The sequence below is a fragment of the Centruroides vittatus genome, unplaced genomic scaffold, assembly GCF_030686945.1.
Source record: "Centruroides vittatus isolate TY-2023 unplaced genomic scaffold, ASM3068694v2 contig_732, whole genome shotgun sequence".
Classification (NCBI taxonomy): Eukaryota; Metazoa; Arthropoda; class Arachnida; order Scorpiones; family Buthidae; genus Centruroides; species Centruroides vittatus.
The window spans coordinates 224,170-244,632 of NW_027122469.1; the positions used below are offsets into that span (position 1 = coordinate 224,170).

The 20,463-nt window shown below is 32.9% G+C and overlaps 1 protein-coding gene across 1 annotated transcript in view; it reads right to left on the bottom strand.

The window, feature by feature from the left end:
* Window positions 1–1,272: 1,272 nt before the first annotated feature.
* The window catches only part of LOC136980899 (uncharacterized), a 33,221-nt gene continuing 14,030 nt past the window's right edge, over window positions 1,273–20,463 (bottom strand). The window contains exons 5-9 of the mRNA XM_067277102.1: window positions 16,407–16,477; window positions 10,713–11,025; window positions 8,928–9,135; window positions 8,103–8,256; window positions 1,273–1,725 (exon numbers count right to left, since the gene is read on the bottom strand). Coding sequence (XP_067133203.1) covers window positions 1,550–1,725; window positions 8,103–8,256; window positions 8,928–9,135; window positions 10,713–11,025; window positions 16,407–16,477 — 922 coding nt within the window. The 3' untranslated portion in view covers window positions 1,273–1,549. The remainder of the gene's footprint in view (window positions 1,726–8,102; window positions 8,257–8,927; window positions 9,136–10,712; window positions 11,026–16,406; window positions 16,478–20,463) is intronic.

Sequence of the window (20,463 nt, forward strand, 5' to 3'; positions counted from 1 at the left end):
GGCATTGTAATGACCGTCGATGGTCGTCATGTTAGCTTATATATACTGGAGGAGGCGATCGGACTGAAGGTCCGGGTAGCGTAACTGGTAACGTGTCTGCACGGATAGCAGAAGTTGCGGGTTCGAGTCCCGCTTCGGGCCGATTTCTTTTCCTCCAGTTCCAAATTATTAAAATTATTTATTTAATTTAATTATAATTATTAAGTTCAGTAAGAGATGGCGCCTAACGCCAAGCTCTAGTGCCAAATTGTCTTATTAATTATTTATTTATTATAGCCAACTCTAGCCCGATAATTCGGCTCTTGTGGATGTATAGTAATAAAATATTTAATTTCTGATTTTTATAAAAGTTTTGGTAATTATTAAAATTGTCTCCTGTTTGTTTAACGGAACGTTCTGACGAAATTGTAACAATAATGACCTGAAATGCATTAACGTTTTCTAATCGACACGATACTTGAATTGTAAATAATAGCCTCTAGTTCAATTGTAATCTTTCCCGTTTAAATATCAGGATTGGAACATTTAAAACAAATTTAAATTACATTATTTACGATCTAAACAATTAATTAATTAATGAATAACTTTGGATGCCAAATTCGTGGAACTTCGTAAATTTTACAACAATTAGAGATTTGTGTCTCTCGCTCTATCTATGTCTCTGGAGAGGTATATTGTGTATTGAGAGAGTGTCTATCAATACACGGCTGTATCGTTACGCAACAAGCGTGTGTCAGTATCAATTACATACACTTTCATGTATGATCCCATTTTGGCCTATAAAAAATTCTGTTACTTGTGGAATTTTTACCTTTATAACGAATGAGACATTCGTTATCGGGCACTGAAAGATTAATGAGTACCGTACATCAGAGTAATAATAATGTCCTATATGATTATATGATGTTGACAAATTAATGTTTTCATGCACTTAATTCGTGTTTACAAAAAAAGAATGTGTGAACTTTATACAATTACGAATTTACTACTATTATTACTTTGTAATTTTAAAAACTACAGCTTATAAAATTTATTGAAATACTTGAAGATTAATTATTGATATATATGTAACTAGCAGATGAGCCCGGCGTTGCTTGGGCAAAAATAATAAAAATTAAGATTATTAGTCCCACCAGGGGCCAAGCGGTTCCGTTTCCTGAACATTGCGAAGACCATGAATGCACCATAATATATAGTTAAAATTGCAGCCGGACGTTTACGGTCACTGCTGCTACCATTAAAAGCCATGCACTATCAATGCAATGTGTACTGCTGCACCATAAGCACTCCACCCCTGAATACACCCCTGAATTATTCAACGGTTGAGCAAATGTGTGACTGAATGTGTTTATTTTTGGATGAAAATGAATACTTTTGATTAAAACATTATTTTTATTATTTTATAAAACGGGTCACATTATTTTACTTCTCCCAAACTAATTTTTCCCGAAAACAATACTTATTAATTAATCGACTCTTGTAACAGCATGAAACGTGATAGAGTCGCTGTACAAATAACATGAAATAAAAATTGTACTTGTGTGTTTCATTACATTTTCTTCACTCCGAACACTTGCAAAAATTCGTAAGGGAATGAAATTTGACCATCCGACTCTCGATTACCATATTTGAGCATTATTGGCTTGGCCTGCTTCAAAAGGCGGTGCTTAACTTCTGGTTCCATTTCCTCGAAAATTACTTTTGGTAATACACTAAAATTTAAATCTAGGGGAAAAAATTGCAGATTAAGTAAAATGAAAATTAATTGATTGTTAATATGAATTTGTGTGTGTAATTAATTTAGCGTTACTGTGTGTCACCGTATGAAATTGGCAATAAATTGCGAACAATACGAATGTAGTAACGAGGTGCATCCAAATGCTTGAGAAGTTTCAAGTTAAAAAGCCACATCATTTAATGGTAACAATATCGTACGAATTGTAAAATCATGAATACACAATAAAATCCATTCACGAATATTCATTGTCGAATTACCAGGTTGGCTCTATACACGAGAGTCGTAATATAGAAGTTATAATAATATTTAGAATTCAACATTCACAAATTAAATTTTAGTTAAATATATTTAATAATAATTTAATATCGAAATATTTTACTTTATATTTTCGAAAATTTATATCGAACATTTATTGGCTTTGTAGATTATTTTTCCTTTCGTCTCCTGTTACTTCATTAAAATCATGTTGTGAAAAATTTTGAGGATTATTTTTCTGGTTTATTTTACTGAGTTCGTTTAACACTTAAATCGTGCATTAATCAGTTTACCGAAGAGAAACTATGTGAACATTTTCACTAAACATTCTAATCAAAATAATGACGTCGTCAATTGTATTGTTTAGAACAGTGATTCCTAACAGGGGGGCCGCGGCCTCCTGGGGGTCCATAATAAGTTTGCCGGGGAGCCGCCAAATTATGCAAAATTTCCTTCAGAATATAATAAAAAGAAAATTGATGTATAACCGAATATCGTATTGAAAATAAAATAAAAAAGATAAAGTTTTCCTGTTTAGTTTTATTCATTTATTTTTTATTTCTTCCTACATACAACTTTATTAGTACAGAAGAAATAAATGCAAATATGCTACTTACACCGCAGTATTTACTTCTTTTATTCCAAAGCAATTCTAAGAAACTATTAACGCTTGGAATTTTAAAAATAATTAGAAAATAGTAGGCTTAGTAGTAGGCTTTGAAAATTTAAATATTTTTGCAAAAGATATGCAAAATCCTTACGACAAGTGGGCGTTTTAGTTTAGTTTTAGCATCGACATGTTTCTTATTTTTCTGTTAAAAATTAACGAGTTGTCGTGTTTAATTGTGAAGTTTGAATGTTATTTAAATAGATAATGAAATAATAAAGTTATGATTTACATTTATTATATAAAAAATAAAGCAATAATAAAAAAACAATTTATTATAGATAAATTATTAAATATAAATTATTATTTAAAAAATGGGGGTCACGAAAAATTATGAAATATTTGGTGGGCCGCGAATATAAAAAGTTTAAAAATCACTGGTTTAGAAGGTTAAATATAAGAGCAAAATGTCAAATAGAATAAAGATAAAGATAATTAGAGCTATAATAATAATAAATTATCAACTAATTTGATATTAGAGGGAGGCGTTAGGCGCTATCTCTTACTAAATTTAATAATTAAAATTTTTAATTAAATAATTTAGATTATTATTATTATGTTGGGTTAAGTGAGATATACTCGGTTAACACCGGTGGCTGTGTACTATGCCGGACCAAATTCAAGGCATACTAACCAAAACAGAAATTAAAGATGTGTATCAGTGTGTGTGTCTCAGTATTCAGGAATTTTCTCACAATATGACATGTATTCAATATAGTGGCCTTCTGTAGTGTGATGTATGTGTTTCTATTCAATTGTAATGTGCCCAGGCTTTTGTGTTGTGTGTCTGGTATGACACCTGTAAAGGAGAGAATGACAGGTACAATAAGCACCCTATTCATCCTCCACAGATGCCTTATTTCCTGGGCGAGTTCTGTGTACTTGCTAATTTTTTCAGTGCATGCGTTTTGTATATTGTGAGTGTTTGGAATGGATATGTCTATAATGTATGTGATTTTATTGTGTTTGTCAATGAGTATGATGTCTGTTCTGTTGTGATAAATTGTTTTATCTGTGATTATGGCTCTGTCGTAGTACATTTTGTGCGTGTTGTTTTCTAATACTGTCTGTGGAATGTTCATTTGTAGTATGGTTTGTGGATGTCTACTAATTTGTGTTTCTTTGCAAGCTCTTGGTGTATTATATTTGCTACTTGATTATGTCTGTGTAAATAATCTGTCTGTGCCATGAGCTTGCAACCAGATGTGATGTGTTGTATAGTTTCTGGCATAATGTGACATTTTCTGCATGTGTCATTTGTGAGTGTTGTATCTTTGAGTATGTGTTTTCTGTAGTTTTTAGTATTTATGACCTGATCCTGTATGGCGATCATGAATCCTTTCGTCTCCCCAAAGAGGCATCCCCGAGCTAACCAGCTGTTTGACGCAGTTTTGTCAACAAAATCCTGGGCCAGATCATAAGGATGCCTGCCATGGAGTGCCTTTCGAGCCCACGATTGCTTAATGGTGTCTATGCTTTTTATATGTTGTGTTGTGTCCATATGATGTGAATGTAAGTTTAATGGTGTGTTATTTGAGTCTGCTAGAGTTACTGCTTTATGTAATTGTGATGTTTCTTGTTTTTTGTAGAAAAACTCTCGCAGTGACTGTATTTGTTTGTAGTGAAGGTTAACTATGTCAATCAGGCCACGTCCGCCATCTTTACGTGAAAGGGTTAGTCTTTCTGTGGCGGATTTAGGATGATGTTGTTTATGCTTAGTAAGTGTAGTTCTTGTTTTCCTTTGGAGTTGCTCGAGATCTGTGTGAGTCCAAAGTATAACTTCAAAAGAATATGTGAGTACTGGAATGACATATGTGTTTATTGCTTTAACTGTGTGTTTTGCATTTAACTGTGTTCTGAGAATAGCATTTAACCTACTTTGGTATTCTTTAATTAATCTTTGCTTTATTTGTGTATGTTCTGTTAGTTTGGCCTGTTGGAATCCTAAATACTTGTAGAACTCGCCCTCTTCCATGGATTCAATAACGTCTCTATTTCCAAGTGCAAAATCTTCTTTCTTCAGGATTTCTTTTTCTATGTGAACTGTTTTGCATTTATCTAGGCCAAATTCCATTTGTATGTCCTTGGTATATGAATGTGTGATTTGTAGGAGTTGATCTAATTGTTTTTGTGTGGATGCGTAAAGTTTTATCTCATCCATGTACATTTTTCTAGATTCTGCTTTGTTTGTATGGAAGTGTTACTAACCCTGAGATGTAGTGTTGTTCTCCAGTGCTGCATAGTGTTTTGAAAGAATGCAATGAGTGATGGATGTATTTTGTACATGTGTAGAATATGTAGCAGCCAACTGTGTGGAACGCTGTCGAATGCTTTTCTGTAGTCTATATATGCCATGTGTATGTTTCTGTGTTGTTTGTGTGCTTGCCGTAGAATGACTGAATCTATGAGTAACTGTTCTTTGCATCCCCTGTGATTTCTACGGCAACCTTTTTGTTGTTCCGTTAGAATGTCGTGTTCTTCAACATGTTTGTATATTTTGTTTGCGATACAGGATGTCAATAATTTGTAGAGTGTTAGAAGACATGTAATTGGTCTGTATTGTGTGGGGTCTGTGGTATTGTTGTTTTTAGGTTTCATGTAGGTGATGCCCTGAGTAAGAAAATTTGGCATGTCTTGTGGATTGATGATGATGTGTGTTAGGTGTTTAGCTAGTTCCTGGTGCAGTGATGTAAACTTTTTGTACCAGAAATTGTGAATGTTGTCTACACCAGGTGTCTTCCAGTTGTGTGTTCTGTTAACAGTGTATTGGAAATCATGTATGTCTATTTCAACACAGGGCATAGTTGGTATGTTGTGTAAGTTTTTGTTCTCCTCCTCGATCCAGCCTGCTTCAGCATTGTGCGTGACAGCACTGGACCAAAGAGAAGACCAATATGTTGTGAGTTCTTCTTCTGTTGGTGTGCCACTGTGCTGTGTATCAGTGTTTGCTTTGTTATTAATTTGTCTGTAAAAGAGTTTTTCATTGTTTGTAAATAATTTATTTTGTTGTTTTCGTAGTGTACATGTTTTGTATCGTTTGAGTCTACGTGCTTTGGCAGCAAGTTTTTGTTTTAGTGTATCAATGTATTCTGTAATGTGTGTGTTGTGATGTTCGTGTTTTGTGTGTGTTTTTATTTTCTTGAAAATGTTTTTGAGCTGTTTCCTTAATTTGGGTGTTATGTTGTTTTTAGTGTATTGTGTCAGTCTGCCTAATTGCTGTCTAATGTCATTTATTTGTATTTCTATTCTTCTCTGCCAGGCAGGCTTGTGATAGAATTGTGTTTTCTGTGTATTTGTCTGTGATTGTACTTTCAGTCCATGGTGTGTCACTACTGTGACTGCCCCAGCATAAACTAATGTATGAATGTCTGCGAGTGTAGAAATTGAATGAATGTAGTGTGGTATTAAGTGAGTGTTTACATAATTTAGTGTTTTTCCTACTTCCTTTGACGTGTTGATTTTTGGTATTCGTGGTCGTTGTGTGGGATCTGTGCCTGTATATTTAGTGAGTGTTTCCTGAAATATAAGTGAGAGCGTATTAACTAAATCCATGTCTATGTTATCAGTGATGGATGAGGAAGTGTCTGTAGTATCATTAGTGGTAATTGTTGTATGTGTGTTATTATCAATGCTTGTTGCTAGATTATCCTGACAGGTTACATGATCTTCATTAATGTTAGATGTTTCTGTCTGTTGATGTATTTGATCAGCAACCTGTTGTTTGATAAGTTCAAGTGTTGTTTGTGGAATAAGGTTGTTGTGTATAATTGTTCTTTTTTTGATCAACAACCCTTTGTTCGGTGACAGTGAGATGAGGATACTGTTGTGTGAATCTATGGTGTAGTTGTTGTCTGTATGCTGTCATGTTTGTTTCGAGTTTTGTGATCGTGTAGTAAGTACGGATGATAAACTCGTTCATTTCTACTGTCCATTTCATCCGTTGGCGTGGTTTTCCAGCCTTTGTGGTCTGTGGATGCATTGCCACAGAAACACCAAGGCTGGGTTGGTTCCTTACATCTGTTGAGGGCATTGCAGTAGCCATGCTTGGGCCGGTGCTGCTTTCGCCACCGGTAACCAGGGGAGACTGTGGCCTATTTTTCGAACGTGAACCTCTGCCTAACCCACGAACGCGGACCTTGTTAACCCGGGCGACGTCCGAGCCGTTATTATTATTATTTTATTATTATTATTATTATTATTATCAACGTTACCTATGGTAGCGAACATGGCGGCTCGTCTCTGAAATAGTGGGGACTCACGTTCTAACCTAATCTAACCTATTCTAATAATTTGGTTGGCAAAAATTATGGTAATTTATTAGAATAGGTTAGGTTAGGTTAGAATCTGCGTCTCTACTGTTTCTTCTGTTTGCTGGAATCGGAGACGAGCCGCCATGTTCGCTACCATAGGTAACATCATTCACCTTATTATTATAGCCGTTATTAGCCCGATAGCATACAACAGGGGTTGTCTTTGCTATTACGATGAATTGGGTTTAGTAGAGTTGTTTTTTGATAATCAAAGTAATTATTATAATTGAAATAAACACGATTAAGATTCTTAAACGAAGGAGAAATTATTTATTTTGACATCGTCACAATGCCGGACTTCAATTTTTAATGTATTTGATTCAAAATGTGGGCTCACCACTTCAAATTAGTAGTGACTTGCCCTTGTACTGTACATTATGCTTTTCCGTTAAAAACAGTCTTGCCGTTCATCTATTTAACACTTTTCACCGGGAAATTTTGAATTGAAAGAATATGACTTTTGGTAAGCATCGGAAATTTGTATGTATTTAATTGGGACATGCTGCCACTACTGTTTCTATATCCTTTCTCGGATTTCATCTTCTTAACTCCGTTCTCGAGATTAAAGAAAGACGGACGGACCAATGACAGGAATTTATAAGTCTATAATTTTTCCAAATTGCAGCCAGTCAAGTGCGGCGAAACGATTTTGTATAAGGAGGGAAGAAGCAAATCGAGTTTTAGTTCAACTAACCAACCCATTTACTCAATAAAATGGTGTTTTTTAAACAGGTTTGTTTCTGCTTGTGCTGTCTTCAACTATCTTCGTGAAAGTAAATTATAAACACGTGTATAAACAAGCGAAATCTGCCCTAAAAGACAGTCTTCCAAAATTCTTGAATATGTCTTAAAGCAGATCTAAAGAAGACTTTTCATCGCTTGCTGACTACAGAAAATTTAGTGTAAGACTGTTCGAATGCATTTACTTTTACAAAATACCTAAATTTTGTGAAATTGAAAGAAAGAACAAACGAAATCATAAGAGGGGCAATTCTTGTTTTTTCTTATGTCCTTTATGAACGTATACATAAATATACAGCGAGGTGGTTTTTGTAATTATATTTATAACTAAAAAATTCTAATGAAATATAATTAACATTAAAGATCATTTTAAAAAATGTAAAAAATTTACCTAAAAAGTTATTTTCGTCAGAAAATGTCACGTCCTTAACTTCCAGTTTACTTTTTGTTACTCTCAAATTAAACTTTGAAAGATTATTATTAAATTCAGTTTCTAGGTCCTTACAGCTCTGGTTCAATACAAAAGGAGCAAGAATCTCATCGGCCTGTAATTATACATAAATTTTCTTTTATACCGTATTTTATCCTTTGTGGAATTCAATAATATAATTTAAATGCATTAGAGTCGAATTATAAAAGTAAAAATCCAGACCAGAATGATTCAAAATATGCGTATTAATAGAAAACGATACGAAGGAAGGATCATGACAAGACACTAATATAAACAGAGAGGGACAAACTGACTTTGCAGCACCAGCAGGGCTTTTCATCTAAAGATATATATAAACGAGTAATTATTTATTGTGACATAGTCACAATGCCGAGCTGCAATTTTTAATCCTCTTTTAATTTTATAAATTTACGTGAAATCTGGCCAAATCGACAGTTCGTACATAGTTAATCGGGTGTCTGGTTTTTAACCTTACCATATCTAGTCTCAGTTTTCAAGTATCTAACTCTGCTTTCCAGATTGACGAAAAACAAAGAGACGTTCAGACGACAGTAACAGTAATTTGAAAATTGAAGCCAAATAAGCATTGCTATTCCCCGATGGTATCACACGATACACCCCAAATATACTGCATCGTTTAGTCAAATAACAAAAACTCACACCAAGAAAACATTACAGGAGAGCACCGAATGACTCAAACCACTTTCTAGTCGAAGTAGTTGTAATAACGAATTTTATACTAATTTTATACAAAAGTATGAATACCTTTATATACTTCATCCATTCCTGGTTCTTACTTAGCTCTCGTATGATGGAAAACAGAGGACATTTTGTAATAAGAACGAAGAAGAAATATCCTCCTGGCTTCATTAACGAGGAAATAGCAGAAAACAACTTCTTAAAATCATTCACAAAATGCAAGGCGTAGAAAGACACGACTTTGTCATATTTTCCAATTTCTTTTAAATCGAACCTGAAAATGGTAAAGTTCAAATTATATTTTACATCTTCAATTAAAATCTATTTTTCAAATACATCGAGTCCTCGCTTAGTGTGAGCCCGCAGGTTTTGAAGGCATAAATTCGAGAGTTTAAAGGGGGTTCATGAACCGCAAGTTCGATAGGAAATCGATCGGATGTCGATTACACATCGCGATCAGATCAGAAAGAGAAAACCAAAGTCACAGTCATCACGAGTCAGCAAATTAGTCATCGAACATTGAATAATAGACTGGCTCAATGCCAACAACGATTGTATAAAAAAACCTGATCGGCTCTGGAAAGGGAGCGATCATCTAGGAAGGTCTGAATCCAGTGTCTCCAGTCCCGGACATAAGACTGATTCCAGCTTCCATAGTCCAGGAGGTCGTCGCATACTGTCATCAGACCACCTATCAAGGTATATCGACTTTGTAAACTCTCTCCCACTCGAGGTTAGGCCCGTGACTAATTTATTGGTTAGAGCGCGATTAGCGATAGGGATATTTTTTCCGCATTTTATCAGTAATTATCTGTATACCTTTATTTTATGTGTATCTTTAGTGTATGTTCGCTTTTGTTAGTTAATAAACATCTATTGTTATTTGTCAAATCTGTTTCCTGTCAAAGTAAGGACGCCTGTCGGCTTACTGACGCACCTCCCCACTCACTTTTTGCCCTCCTAGCCATCCAACGACAACGAGGTCGGGTTTTACCAACCCGTGCAGCGTAAGTTGTCAGCGAGGTTTTCCCCTTGACCCTCTGCTTATCTCACACTTAGCGTCTTTAATGATAGATACAAGATATTATAGATTGTCTATTATATCAGGGGTGGGCAAGCAAGAGTTCGTTGGGAGCCAAAAGGTAGGTTTTGCAAAATGCATGGGAGACGCAGTTCTGTAGTGTCGTGGCGGATAGTATGGTAAGACGAGCGGTTTTATTATATAATATAAATATAATATAAAACAAATATTGAATTTTTTTATAAACATATTTTCACGAAATTATAAAATATAAAAATAATAATAAAACAGAAATTAACACTTTCAGCAAGAGCCGCATGTAACTCAAAAAGAGCCGCATTTGCCCATGCCTGTATTATATTATAACTTTATTATAAGAACTTAATTAATGACTCGAAACCGTGTCGCGCTTAATTCTTGTTAATTACGAAACGCAATGTAGCGCTTTGACGATCACTTGGCTTTCTTTGGAAAAGAAAGCCAAGTGATCGTCAAAGCGCTATATTGTGTTTCGTAATTAACAATTATAAGAACTTATTTTTTTTCGACATATATACTACATTGTTTATCTTTGTGTCTTTTTATTTAAACATACTACCTTTACTTAATCTATTATTTTTCCGAATTCACGGCTACTTATTTATAAAAAAAATGCTTTTAAATATCTTACTTTCTGTTAGAAAAATAACGTTAATTTCATAGAATAACTGGACATGGGCAATTCGGGAATAATCAACGTGATTACATTTAAGTTATTTTAATTCATTTTATTGTTTACACGGTTTCATTTAGATACTGTACTTACAAATATACAGAAAAATTTTACTTACCTTTGAATGATATCTTGAGTCTTATATTCTATTTTCTGGTCGAAAAATGTTTTTCTGGCGTACTCGATGTAATTCGGTATGACGTCGATTGCTACGATTTTCTTTACTTTTGGGCATTTCGGTAAGAGAATATTTTTGGTGGTTTTTCCTGGACCGCATCCGATGTCCAGAACAATATCCTCGTCGGACCATTCCATGGTTGGAAAAAGTAAATCCAAGAATGAACTAATATAGAGAGGGAGAAATTTCGGGCAGGTGTTTTCGTAATTTTCGGCTGTTCCATCCATGTTTTTTGAGATGACAAATAAAAATTCTGTAACATGTAAATCAGAGACTTACGAGACAGAAAGCAGAACACTTTAACCTGCCATTGAAAATTTATTTATCACGTATGTTTTTAATACGTGATAAATAAATTATATAAAAGAGAGGAGCAGGATATTCCTATAATATTAAATACAACAAGTCCCAACGCCTGCAAGTTTACTCGCGTGAATATAAAAAAAAATATAAAATTTAAGTAAACATTATCTTTGATAATGGAAAAATATGGGAATTTGTGAGATATAATTTAAAAGCACAAACTGTCATTTAGAAATATTTATACTATTGAAGTTGGATAATAGAATTTAATGCTTACCTCGAAGAACGAAAAAATATTTCAGCTTCTTAACACGATTGATCTTGCCATCTCCGCAGATGACTCGTAGTTACCGTTTCTGCCTAGGACGCCACCTACGAGTTATATCGTAGTTTGTTTCCTTGCCATATTTGTGCAGCTACGATGTAATTCGTAGTATATCAGTGTAAATATGAATAGATAGCTTCAGGGGCAAGAACAAAAAATCAAGTTTGGCTTACATGAACAGAACATTTATTAATTAATGAACAGAAAATATAATCATAAAAAGTTTATTCAAAATCAAAAGCAAAACAATATTTTTATTGTTTGTGATAATTTATAAAACAAAAATATAAATTTAAACGAACAGAAAATATTATAAAATGTTTATTCAAAATCAAAAGCAAAACGATATTTTTATAGTTTGTGATAATTTTTAAAACAATCTTCTACGCAAAGGGCTGGCTTCTCAAGACAGATTGGACAGAAATAACGCGTTTCTCGGCGTTTTTTAGCTTTGGTACAAATTCGACATGGCTTTGTCGGATGTTGTTTTTTCTGAGTAGATGGGATACTCTGTAAATAGTGAAGCTTCTGCAATTTAATTTTTTTTGAAACTGGTTGAATCTCTTCTCCAATCAACGCTTTGACGAATGCTTCTCTAAACTTTTAGTTTAGAGAAGCATTCGTCATAATGAGAAGCATAAGTTTTATTTTAGAGAAAAAGAGAAGCATAAGTTAGCTTATAGAGAAGCATAAGTTTTATTTTAGAAGAAGTTGCTTTTTGAAAGAGTTTGTGTGCATTATGTATATATATTTCTATAATATGTAATGCAACCTTTTTGAGCCATCTAATAGTCTTTCTTAGAGCTGTGTAGTACGATAGCATTTGATCTGATCGTCAATGCCAGACGTTCCATGATTATAATCTCGAATTATATTCGGTTTCGTCGAACATTTTCCATTGCGATTGAACACCTCTACCATTTCAACAACGTGCATGTTTGAAATGGTAAGGACTTCTCGTTTGTCTTTCCATTTACATACAGTAACAGGACCATTTCGCTGCCAAATAAACTCCCCCATCCTCACCAAAAATTTTGTCAGATTCTGAATCACTTAGATTAGTGTAGTAATCAAGTTGTTTTTTAGTCAGTGGTCTTTTCTTATCCATTTTGGGATATTTATAATTTGATTATAAAAATAAATAAAAAATAACACTCTCAAAAAAGACGTAAATGTGATGTGCTCGCCTCTATATCCGATTTATTACTAATGAATTTAGACGCACATCTCCGATTGGCTGTAGCGAAGTGACAGGACGAATCGTGTCTGTGCACGAATTAACTCGTAGTTTGGCTTTAGCGAAGAGCTTTCTGTTACATAAGCCAACTACGAGATAATTCGTAATACCTTTATTTTAAGAAAAACACATTTTATATGCTATTTGATTATTACTATGTACTCTGATTAGAGTTTTTAATAATATAATATAATTAAATTAAGTTGGCGTTTTACAACAGAATCATAAAAAGTCACTGGCATTCAGCGTCTTAAAGACACGATTAGAATCTTATAAGCTTTTCAATCTCCTCAGCTCTACACGCTCTTATATTTATATGCAGAATTGTATAAACAAAAATAGATACAAAACTGATAAAAATGTTTGTAACGCTGAAAGGCAGTCATCACCTCGGGCTTATCTATATGCTTTTTATTTTTTGTAAACAATGTCACAATTTATATTGTCATTTTGTTGACTTTAAAAATATTTTGACGTTTAATTATGTATATTTATATCGATACATTGTTTATATCTAAACGATGTGCTTTAAATATACTCCATTACGTTGTGAATACAATTGGAGAAAGTCAAAATTGAAAGAAGATGGACGTCTTCAATGTTCGTGACGTAAAGAGAGGTTTATCTTTATACGTCATACCAACGTTTTAAATCGGGTAATCGTAATTAACGTAAACTATTCAACATTGTGTAGAAAGACACATCTAGCAGTCGAAATCCATTAAATTTGGTGTAGGGACATGTCAGGAAATGTTTCCATAGAAGATTATTAAGTTGCTTTTTCAGTATTTGAAGTAAAACGCTGGTATGCAATTTACAACATGTAAAAATTAAAACGTTTGTGTTTTATTGTACAATTAAATTTAAACTTTGAATGTATAAAGAATAGATTGGATGGAAATTCTTGGATTAAGCTAAAATAATTTATAGATTTCGAGGTAAGATAACTCAACACACGAGCGATGCAACCGAAATTGGTCCCTTTATATGTGTTAGAAATCCCGAAAAACTTCATGGCTGATCGGGCGCAAACCCGCTACTAGAGTTTAGTAGTGTTATTCGCTTGGTCCTGGTCAGATAAAATAAAAGAAGATCGAGTCCTTCTTTTGGATACCATAATTACGGTTACTGTAAAATATCACATAATTATATGAAATTCAATAATAAGTTGTTTTCTTTCCTAATTGATAATGATAAAATCTAAATCTTGTTTACAGTTGGCATTTTGACATTGAAAGTTTTAAATACGGACTATGTACATCAAAAGTATTATTTAGACCACGAGAAACATTTATATCAAAATATTTATAAATTTTGATTAACTTGAACTTCGACTGAGATAAACTTGCTTATAAAAATAAGATTTATAAAGTTAGAAACAGGCTTAAGATGGCAATCATGAAATTAGCTGTATTTGTAATTTATAATTACTGTCAATAATGTTCACGATGTATATATGCTTCTCTTGCAAATAAGACCTACTGGTGGCCTAAACTACCGAATCTCTGTGCCGAGTTTACCGCTAACCACGAACTGGTTGCATGAACTTTCCGTGTTTTAAGTTGTTTGTCTAACACCTGAATAGGGGACAATTAATCGTAAGAAGCTATCGTTTAGCACGGTCCACTAGTGGCCGGGTGGCTAAAAACATCAAACACTAGCAGTTTATCTAAGCATCAAAGAGGCGTTTCCTTTGCATACCAACGAGCGTGTCTGTAGATTTGATAGTCTGCATTTTTGCAGATTTATAGGATATCACACCAGAAAAGTGAAAGTCAATATTAGACGAATGGAGGCAAGTCTTACTAATTTACTGAACTTCAAATATTTTAGTAAAATTTGCTATTGTCTGTTAACATTTTAAGATATATTCTGTTACGTGTGTCTTCTAGATCTCCTTCCAATCATGAATGTTGCAATAGACAAAGTGTAATTGCTTTCCAATCACACTTAATAATACTTAAACTGAAATTAAGTATTCACGTAGAAAATCTATAGTGAATTGAATGACAACTTTGATATAAAACCTAACCTCGAATTTATATAATATGTAAAATAAATTTAAGGAATGAACTAATCGTATGACAGAACCACTCAAGACTGTCAACCCCACACAAATATGCCACCATTCAATTTTAACTTACGTCAGATTGGTTTTAAATTAAGTAAGAGTAAAGAAGAATAAATCCTTTTGCAAAGTCACATTATTATTACTATTTCATTTATAAAATAAGAATTAGAATAACTTTTATCTATGTCCCACTCACAGCTAACAATTATAAAAGATAACGAATACAAAAAATATATATACAGTAGAGCATCGATTATCCGACCCCGATTAACCGACCGCGTTCTAGTCGGCAAATTCAAATGTTTGCTAGTGATGTGGCGCTACAATATTTGGCTATGTCTTGGCTACTTTAATATTATTTTTGTAAATTTTTGCGTGTTTTAGCTGGCAACACTTGCTCGATCATGAAAGAGAGGCCAGTATTTAAACTATGCTTAATTTTTTAGTTTGTCCTTATTTTGTGGAAAATAAAGAAATCATTTTTAACCGTACAATAGCGACGATTATTATTTTATAAAAATTTTGTTAGGCTTAATATCGATGAAAATTCAACGCGAAGTCGGTTAATAGCGATACACTAATAGGCCTATACAAATTACATGGGATATATTAATATACTATACTAATAATGTATTTTTTCATATTTTTCGGTTATCCGTTTTCTCAGTTATCCGACCAACCCCAGTCTCCAATTGAGTCGGATAAATCGATGCTCTACTGTACATCTATGAAAAAGCAGGTGACAGTGTAGTTGTTGAATTGGAATTAAAGTAAAAGCAGTTGTTGAAATTGATGAAGAGTTTACACGTTTCTGCCTCCACCCAAAAATTTGTCCTTTCTCATGGAGGCGCCATTTCATAAAAAACACTTAATTATTAACAAAGTTCAATAGAAACATTTGTTTCAATAGACAACACGCACACAAATATATTTAAACAGAAGCTAAATTTCTAATTGATCTTGCGACTGTCTGACTTAAGTAGATGTACACGATATAGCATTCGAAATATACAAAAATTAATTAATCATTTAAGAATTCACGGCTCAAAATAAGATAAAGAATCATTTTAATGCGTCTTTATTTGTTTAAATAAAAAGTAATCATATTTTATTTCATAAATAAACTTTTGGAATTTAGATCAACTTTTATTATCTTATCAAATGTACGCAAGTAATTCAAATTCCGATTATATAAAAGTTCTACTTATTTAGTGTGAAGGTTAAAGCCCGTGAAGATCCGATTAATGTTTTTATGCAATCCAATAATTATACATTATAATTTGTATATAAAAATTAAAATGAAGAGAAATCAGAGATTATTTTATCTTTTGTCTACCGATAATTCCTCGTAAGAAATTCCGTAAGGATTCTAGTAATAGATATATCGTGATACAAAAGAAAAAACTGGTAACTTATGTTCCATTATACGTAATTCTGCTGAAAATGTGTAGAACAATTGCTTCGGATTACCGAGAGTTCAGTAATGGCAGAGTGGATAAAACCATTAAGCACTGATAGTTAGTCGTGGGTTCTCTTCTCATCAACCGTGCGGTGAAACGAGAACCGCGGTCTCCGGATTTTCGAGGTTTCTTAACGTGTCTAACACACATACACACACACACACACACGGGCCAAATTCCCGTGTAAAGTTTCCCTTGCGCCATTATTTCTTGGCAAATAACTTTCATACCAACAAACCCACCCTGATTTCGGCCAACACGGGTGCCACTTTCAACGGTATCATTCCTACTGATAGATCCATTGTAGCCCTGTGGGTAAGTTAATAGTATTAAAGAATAAGTTCAATAGTAGACAGACAGACACACATTTAAAATATATGTGTAGATAACAAATAGAAACACAAATTCATCCAGTTGTATGCAATTTAAATTTATTACTCAAACACATAAGAAATTACTTACTTCTAACAAAGTTATAAACCCTTTAAATAATTGATGTCTAAGCATTTTATTATTAACTTTAATCATAATAACATTATAATTTATTAAAGTCAAATGATTCTCATGTTAGAACTTTTTAAATAAGTAAAATATTAAGTTTAACGTTCAATTATATAAGACAAACACGGTGTAATCAAAAGCAAAATCCAAATCAATAGCATCAAATCGTCAATAGCAAATAACGAAAACACAAGTCGAGATCAAGGATGTAAGCACAAGGTTTACGGATGTTTTCGGACATATTCTGACCCGTTGAAACTTAAATTATATGTCCGTGTGAACGGATTCTTATCAGTTTTATGAGGCATGTTTTAAGTTTGGCTGCTGATGTGAAGGTAATGTCGATTAGAAGAAAACATGTTTTCGCCTGAATTTATTTTCGAACATAATATTTTAAATAGCACATTTTATTTATTTCAGAAGTTGATATTTATACTCTTCATAAATTTTATTTGAACAAAATTGTTCATATTAATCTTTAGTCTTTATGTTAGTAATTTGAATGTTTAAAAATTTATGTTTTGATCAGTATATATCCATATATATATATGCACGTTGTTTTACTGAAAGCAATGTTAATTCAAAAAATTCTTGCATAGGTTGTTTCATATGTCACGCACTATAGAAAAAATACATAGAATGCAGAAATGAAAAAATAATTAACATTATAGTTTGACCACGGTGGGTGGCATAAGGGCCATCGTTTACATTTTATGCATAACTGAGGAAATCGATAGTAGGCTTAGTCAATTATATACTGTATAATTCAAACTGAAATAAACTGTCAATTAATTCAATTATTATGCCTTCGTGTCCTTTATCATAGCTTAAATTTATCTTTGTATACTAGTACATTTATCAATTAACAAGACTTATTATACTGGAAAATTATGGATGCAGATATTTAGTCTTACAGATCAGAAATAATATTTTTTATTTAGTTCACTCGAACACATACACTTTAAGCTTGTGTTTCGAACGTGTTTGTCCCTCCTCAGCAGGCATTCAAAAAGCACTTTCTACAATCAACAAGTAAAATGTTTTTTGTTACATGTTTACATGTATTCTTTCTGTTTGTCTGATTATATTGATATGATAAAAATAAATAACAATACCAGAAGGGTAATCCACCAATCCTGGATAAGCATTATAGAAGGGGGAGAGAAGTGAAAGCATAAAAGGAGAGATTTGAAATGAATTGTAAATATAGTTTAAGTACAAAAGAATAATCCAGAATGTAAGTAGTCAATGCAGAAACTTTTAGATGAAATTTTAATTATGATTAATTATAATGTATAAAAAATAGGTATACGTTTCGAATTATATGGTTAATGTGGATTACAAGTATATTTGAATCTTTAAAGAAGTTCGGAAATACAGAAACTGTAAGAAATTTATTATTTTATTGTCGGGGAATTAATGTGTTTATTTTAATTTTATTTATAATTGTAACAAAAATCATTTTAATTGTTGATTGTAGAAAGTGCTTTTTGAATGCCTGCTGAGGAGGGACGAACAAGTCCGAAACACAAGCTTAAAGTGTATGTGTTCAGGTGAACTAAATAAAAAATATTATTTCTGATCTGTAAGACTAAATATCTGCATCCATAATTTTCCAGCATAATAAGTCCTGTTAATTGATAAATGTACTAGTATACAAAGACAAATTTAAGCTATGAAATAAACTGTTTTATAAGTAAAATTTAGGTAATAAATAAAATAAGGTAAACAAATAGGTGTGTAAAAATTTTCTCTTCTAATGATTAGCATTGATCACAAGTAACAATTAGTAAAAGCTGGCAAGGGTTCGAAGTTCTTCGAAATTCCCTGCACACGAACAGGAGGTTAGAAAGCTTATCGGGAAGTCCGATAATATTTAATTATACTAGGATATGAAATTTAAGTAATGACAAAAGCTTAAAAGTAGTAATTTTATTGAATTATAACGAAAATTTTCCGATACTAGTTCAAAGTTAAAATTGTATTTGACGCCATCTGTTATGGGTTATTATTAATTATAAAAATAACTTTATATTAACAGTTAATAGAAAAAAGCAAAAATCCTTAAGTTGGAGGAGAGAAATGAGTTTTTAAAATATTTTGAAAACCAATATCAAAAAAATTTTTATTAAGGAAAGTCATAAACAAGGGCCGTATACTGGGACTTTTGGGGCACGTGCCCCCTTTTCGTCTCAGTTTGCTCTTTTCATAATCTCCAAGTTGCCCCAAACGACAGAAAATTAGTGATTCTAGCCTATTCGTTAAATATAAAAGAAAGTAATGAACGATGTTTGTCCATTGACCCAGGCAAACTTCCTCGTATGTTTATGAAAACCCCGTTCCTTGCTTTCAAGGCGAAGTTAGCACCGAGTGCGACCAGCGCCACTTGTGGGAATCATAGAAATCGAAGCTCTTGGCATAATGTACGATGCCCATTCTTATGGCTTGTGTTCCTCTTTTTTCAAAGTCTGCGGGTGCTCTGGTCATGACTCGTATCTCGAGTGAAAACTTGAGATATGACTAATGACTCTACTCTATCTATCTACCCAATTGAGTTCTGTACTGCAAAATTGGATATCACCAATGCCCGTTATCTTTACCCCACCCTAAGATATTAAACAAAATAGAGTCCATGCAGTAGCACACATACACACATCCTCTGAATTTTTTTCTCGCGCTTTTGACTGTTTTAGGTTCGAGGGATTTCAAAATTTCGAAATTTGCGAAATACCAGGACGGTAATATTTCAGATTAAAATACTTTCTCCTGTTATTTTATAACAAACGGAAAAGTAGAACAATGTTAGTAGGTTTACTGGTGCTCCCTGCACCTTGTTCCACTTGTAAATAAAGGCCACTTTATCGTTACACCATAAAAAAAACCAGTTTAATAATCACTAGTTAACTTTTTAATATATATCGACCCCTTTAATCTTTATTACATTTGTTTTCAAAATAAGAATTTCAAATAGATTTGATCTTTTGTAAAATTTGAATAATGGGTCAAGTAATTTACTCTGATATTTATATGAAATTTACTTAATTATTTGAAAATAATTATTTAAATTTTTATGCAGTCGAATAGATTATATTTTAAATTATAATAAACACAAACTGAATACTTTAACCAGGATTGTAATAAACATGTTATGTACAAAACATTATATAACCTGTATCTTCTTCCTGACCCGGAAGTTCGCGCATGAATAAAAAGTTTGTTGACAGTTTACATCTGGTAGTTATTATTGTTTGGAAAACAATTGATAAAAAAGTAAAATAAACACTCCATTTATTTATAACTCGTAGAAAACAAAATTTGAAATATGGTGCAGTTTGGTCATTCGATCTCTTATGCCCAATATAAAATATTTATAATAAAAATTTTATGACAATGCGTCGATTTTCGAGACTGCCGACTATAATCTTGTTTTCTTTTCTCACATATATTTGAATGTCAAATGGACCTCAGGTGCACTACAAATTAAAATAACATGGTCGTCATGATTGGGCAATCATATATTCAAAGATTGTCAAACATGGAGCATGCAGTTGCATTGTATGCGGCTCGTATCATTCACTTTATTTTGCAGCTAATACAGCCCACAGCAAGCTTAGAGAGCAGTTATTATTGTTAGTTAGTATTATTTGAATTTGTGGTTTAAAGCAGGGGAATAACCAAAACGGCCTTCTACATCAGTTTGACATCGCTGAGCTAGTCCACTACGCCGTCTGACTCGTTATAGCTTATACAGGAATCTCCAATGTTTATCTGAGAAGAGCCATGTGAGCTGCGAA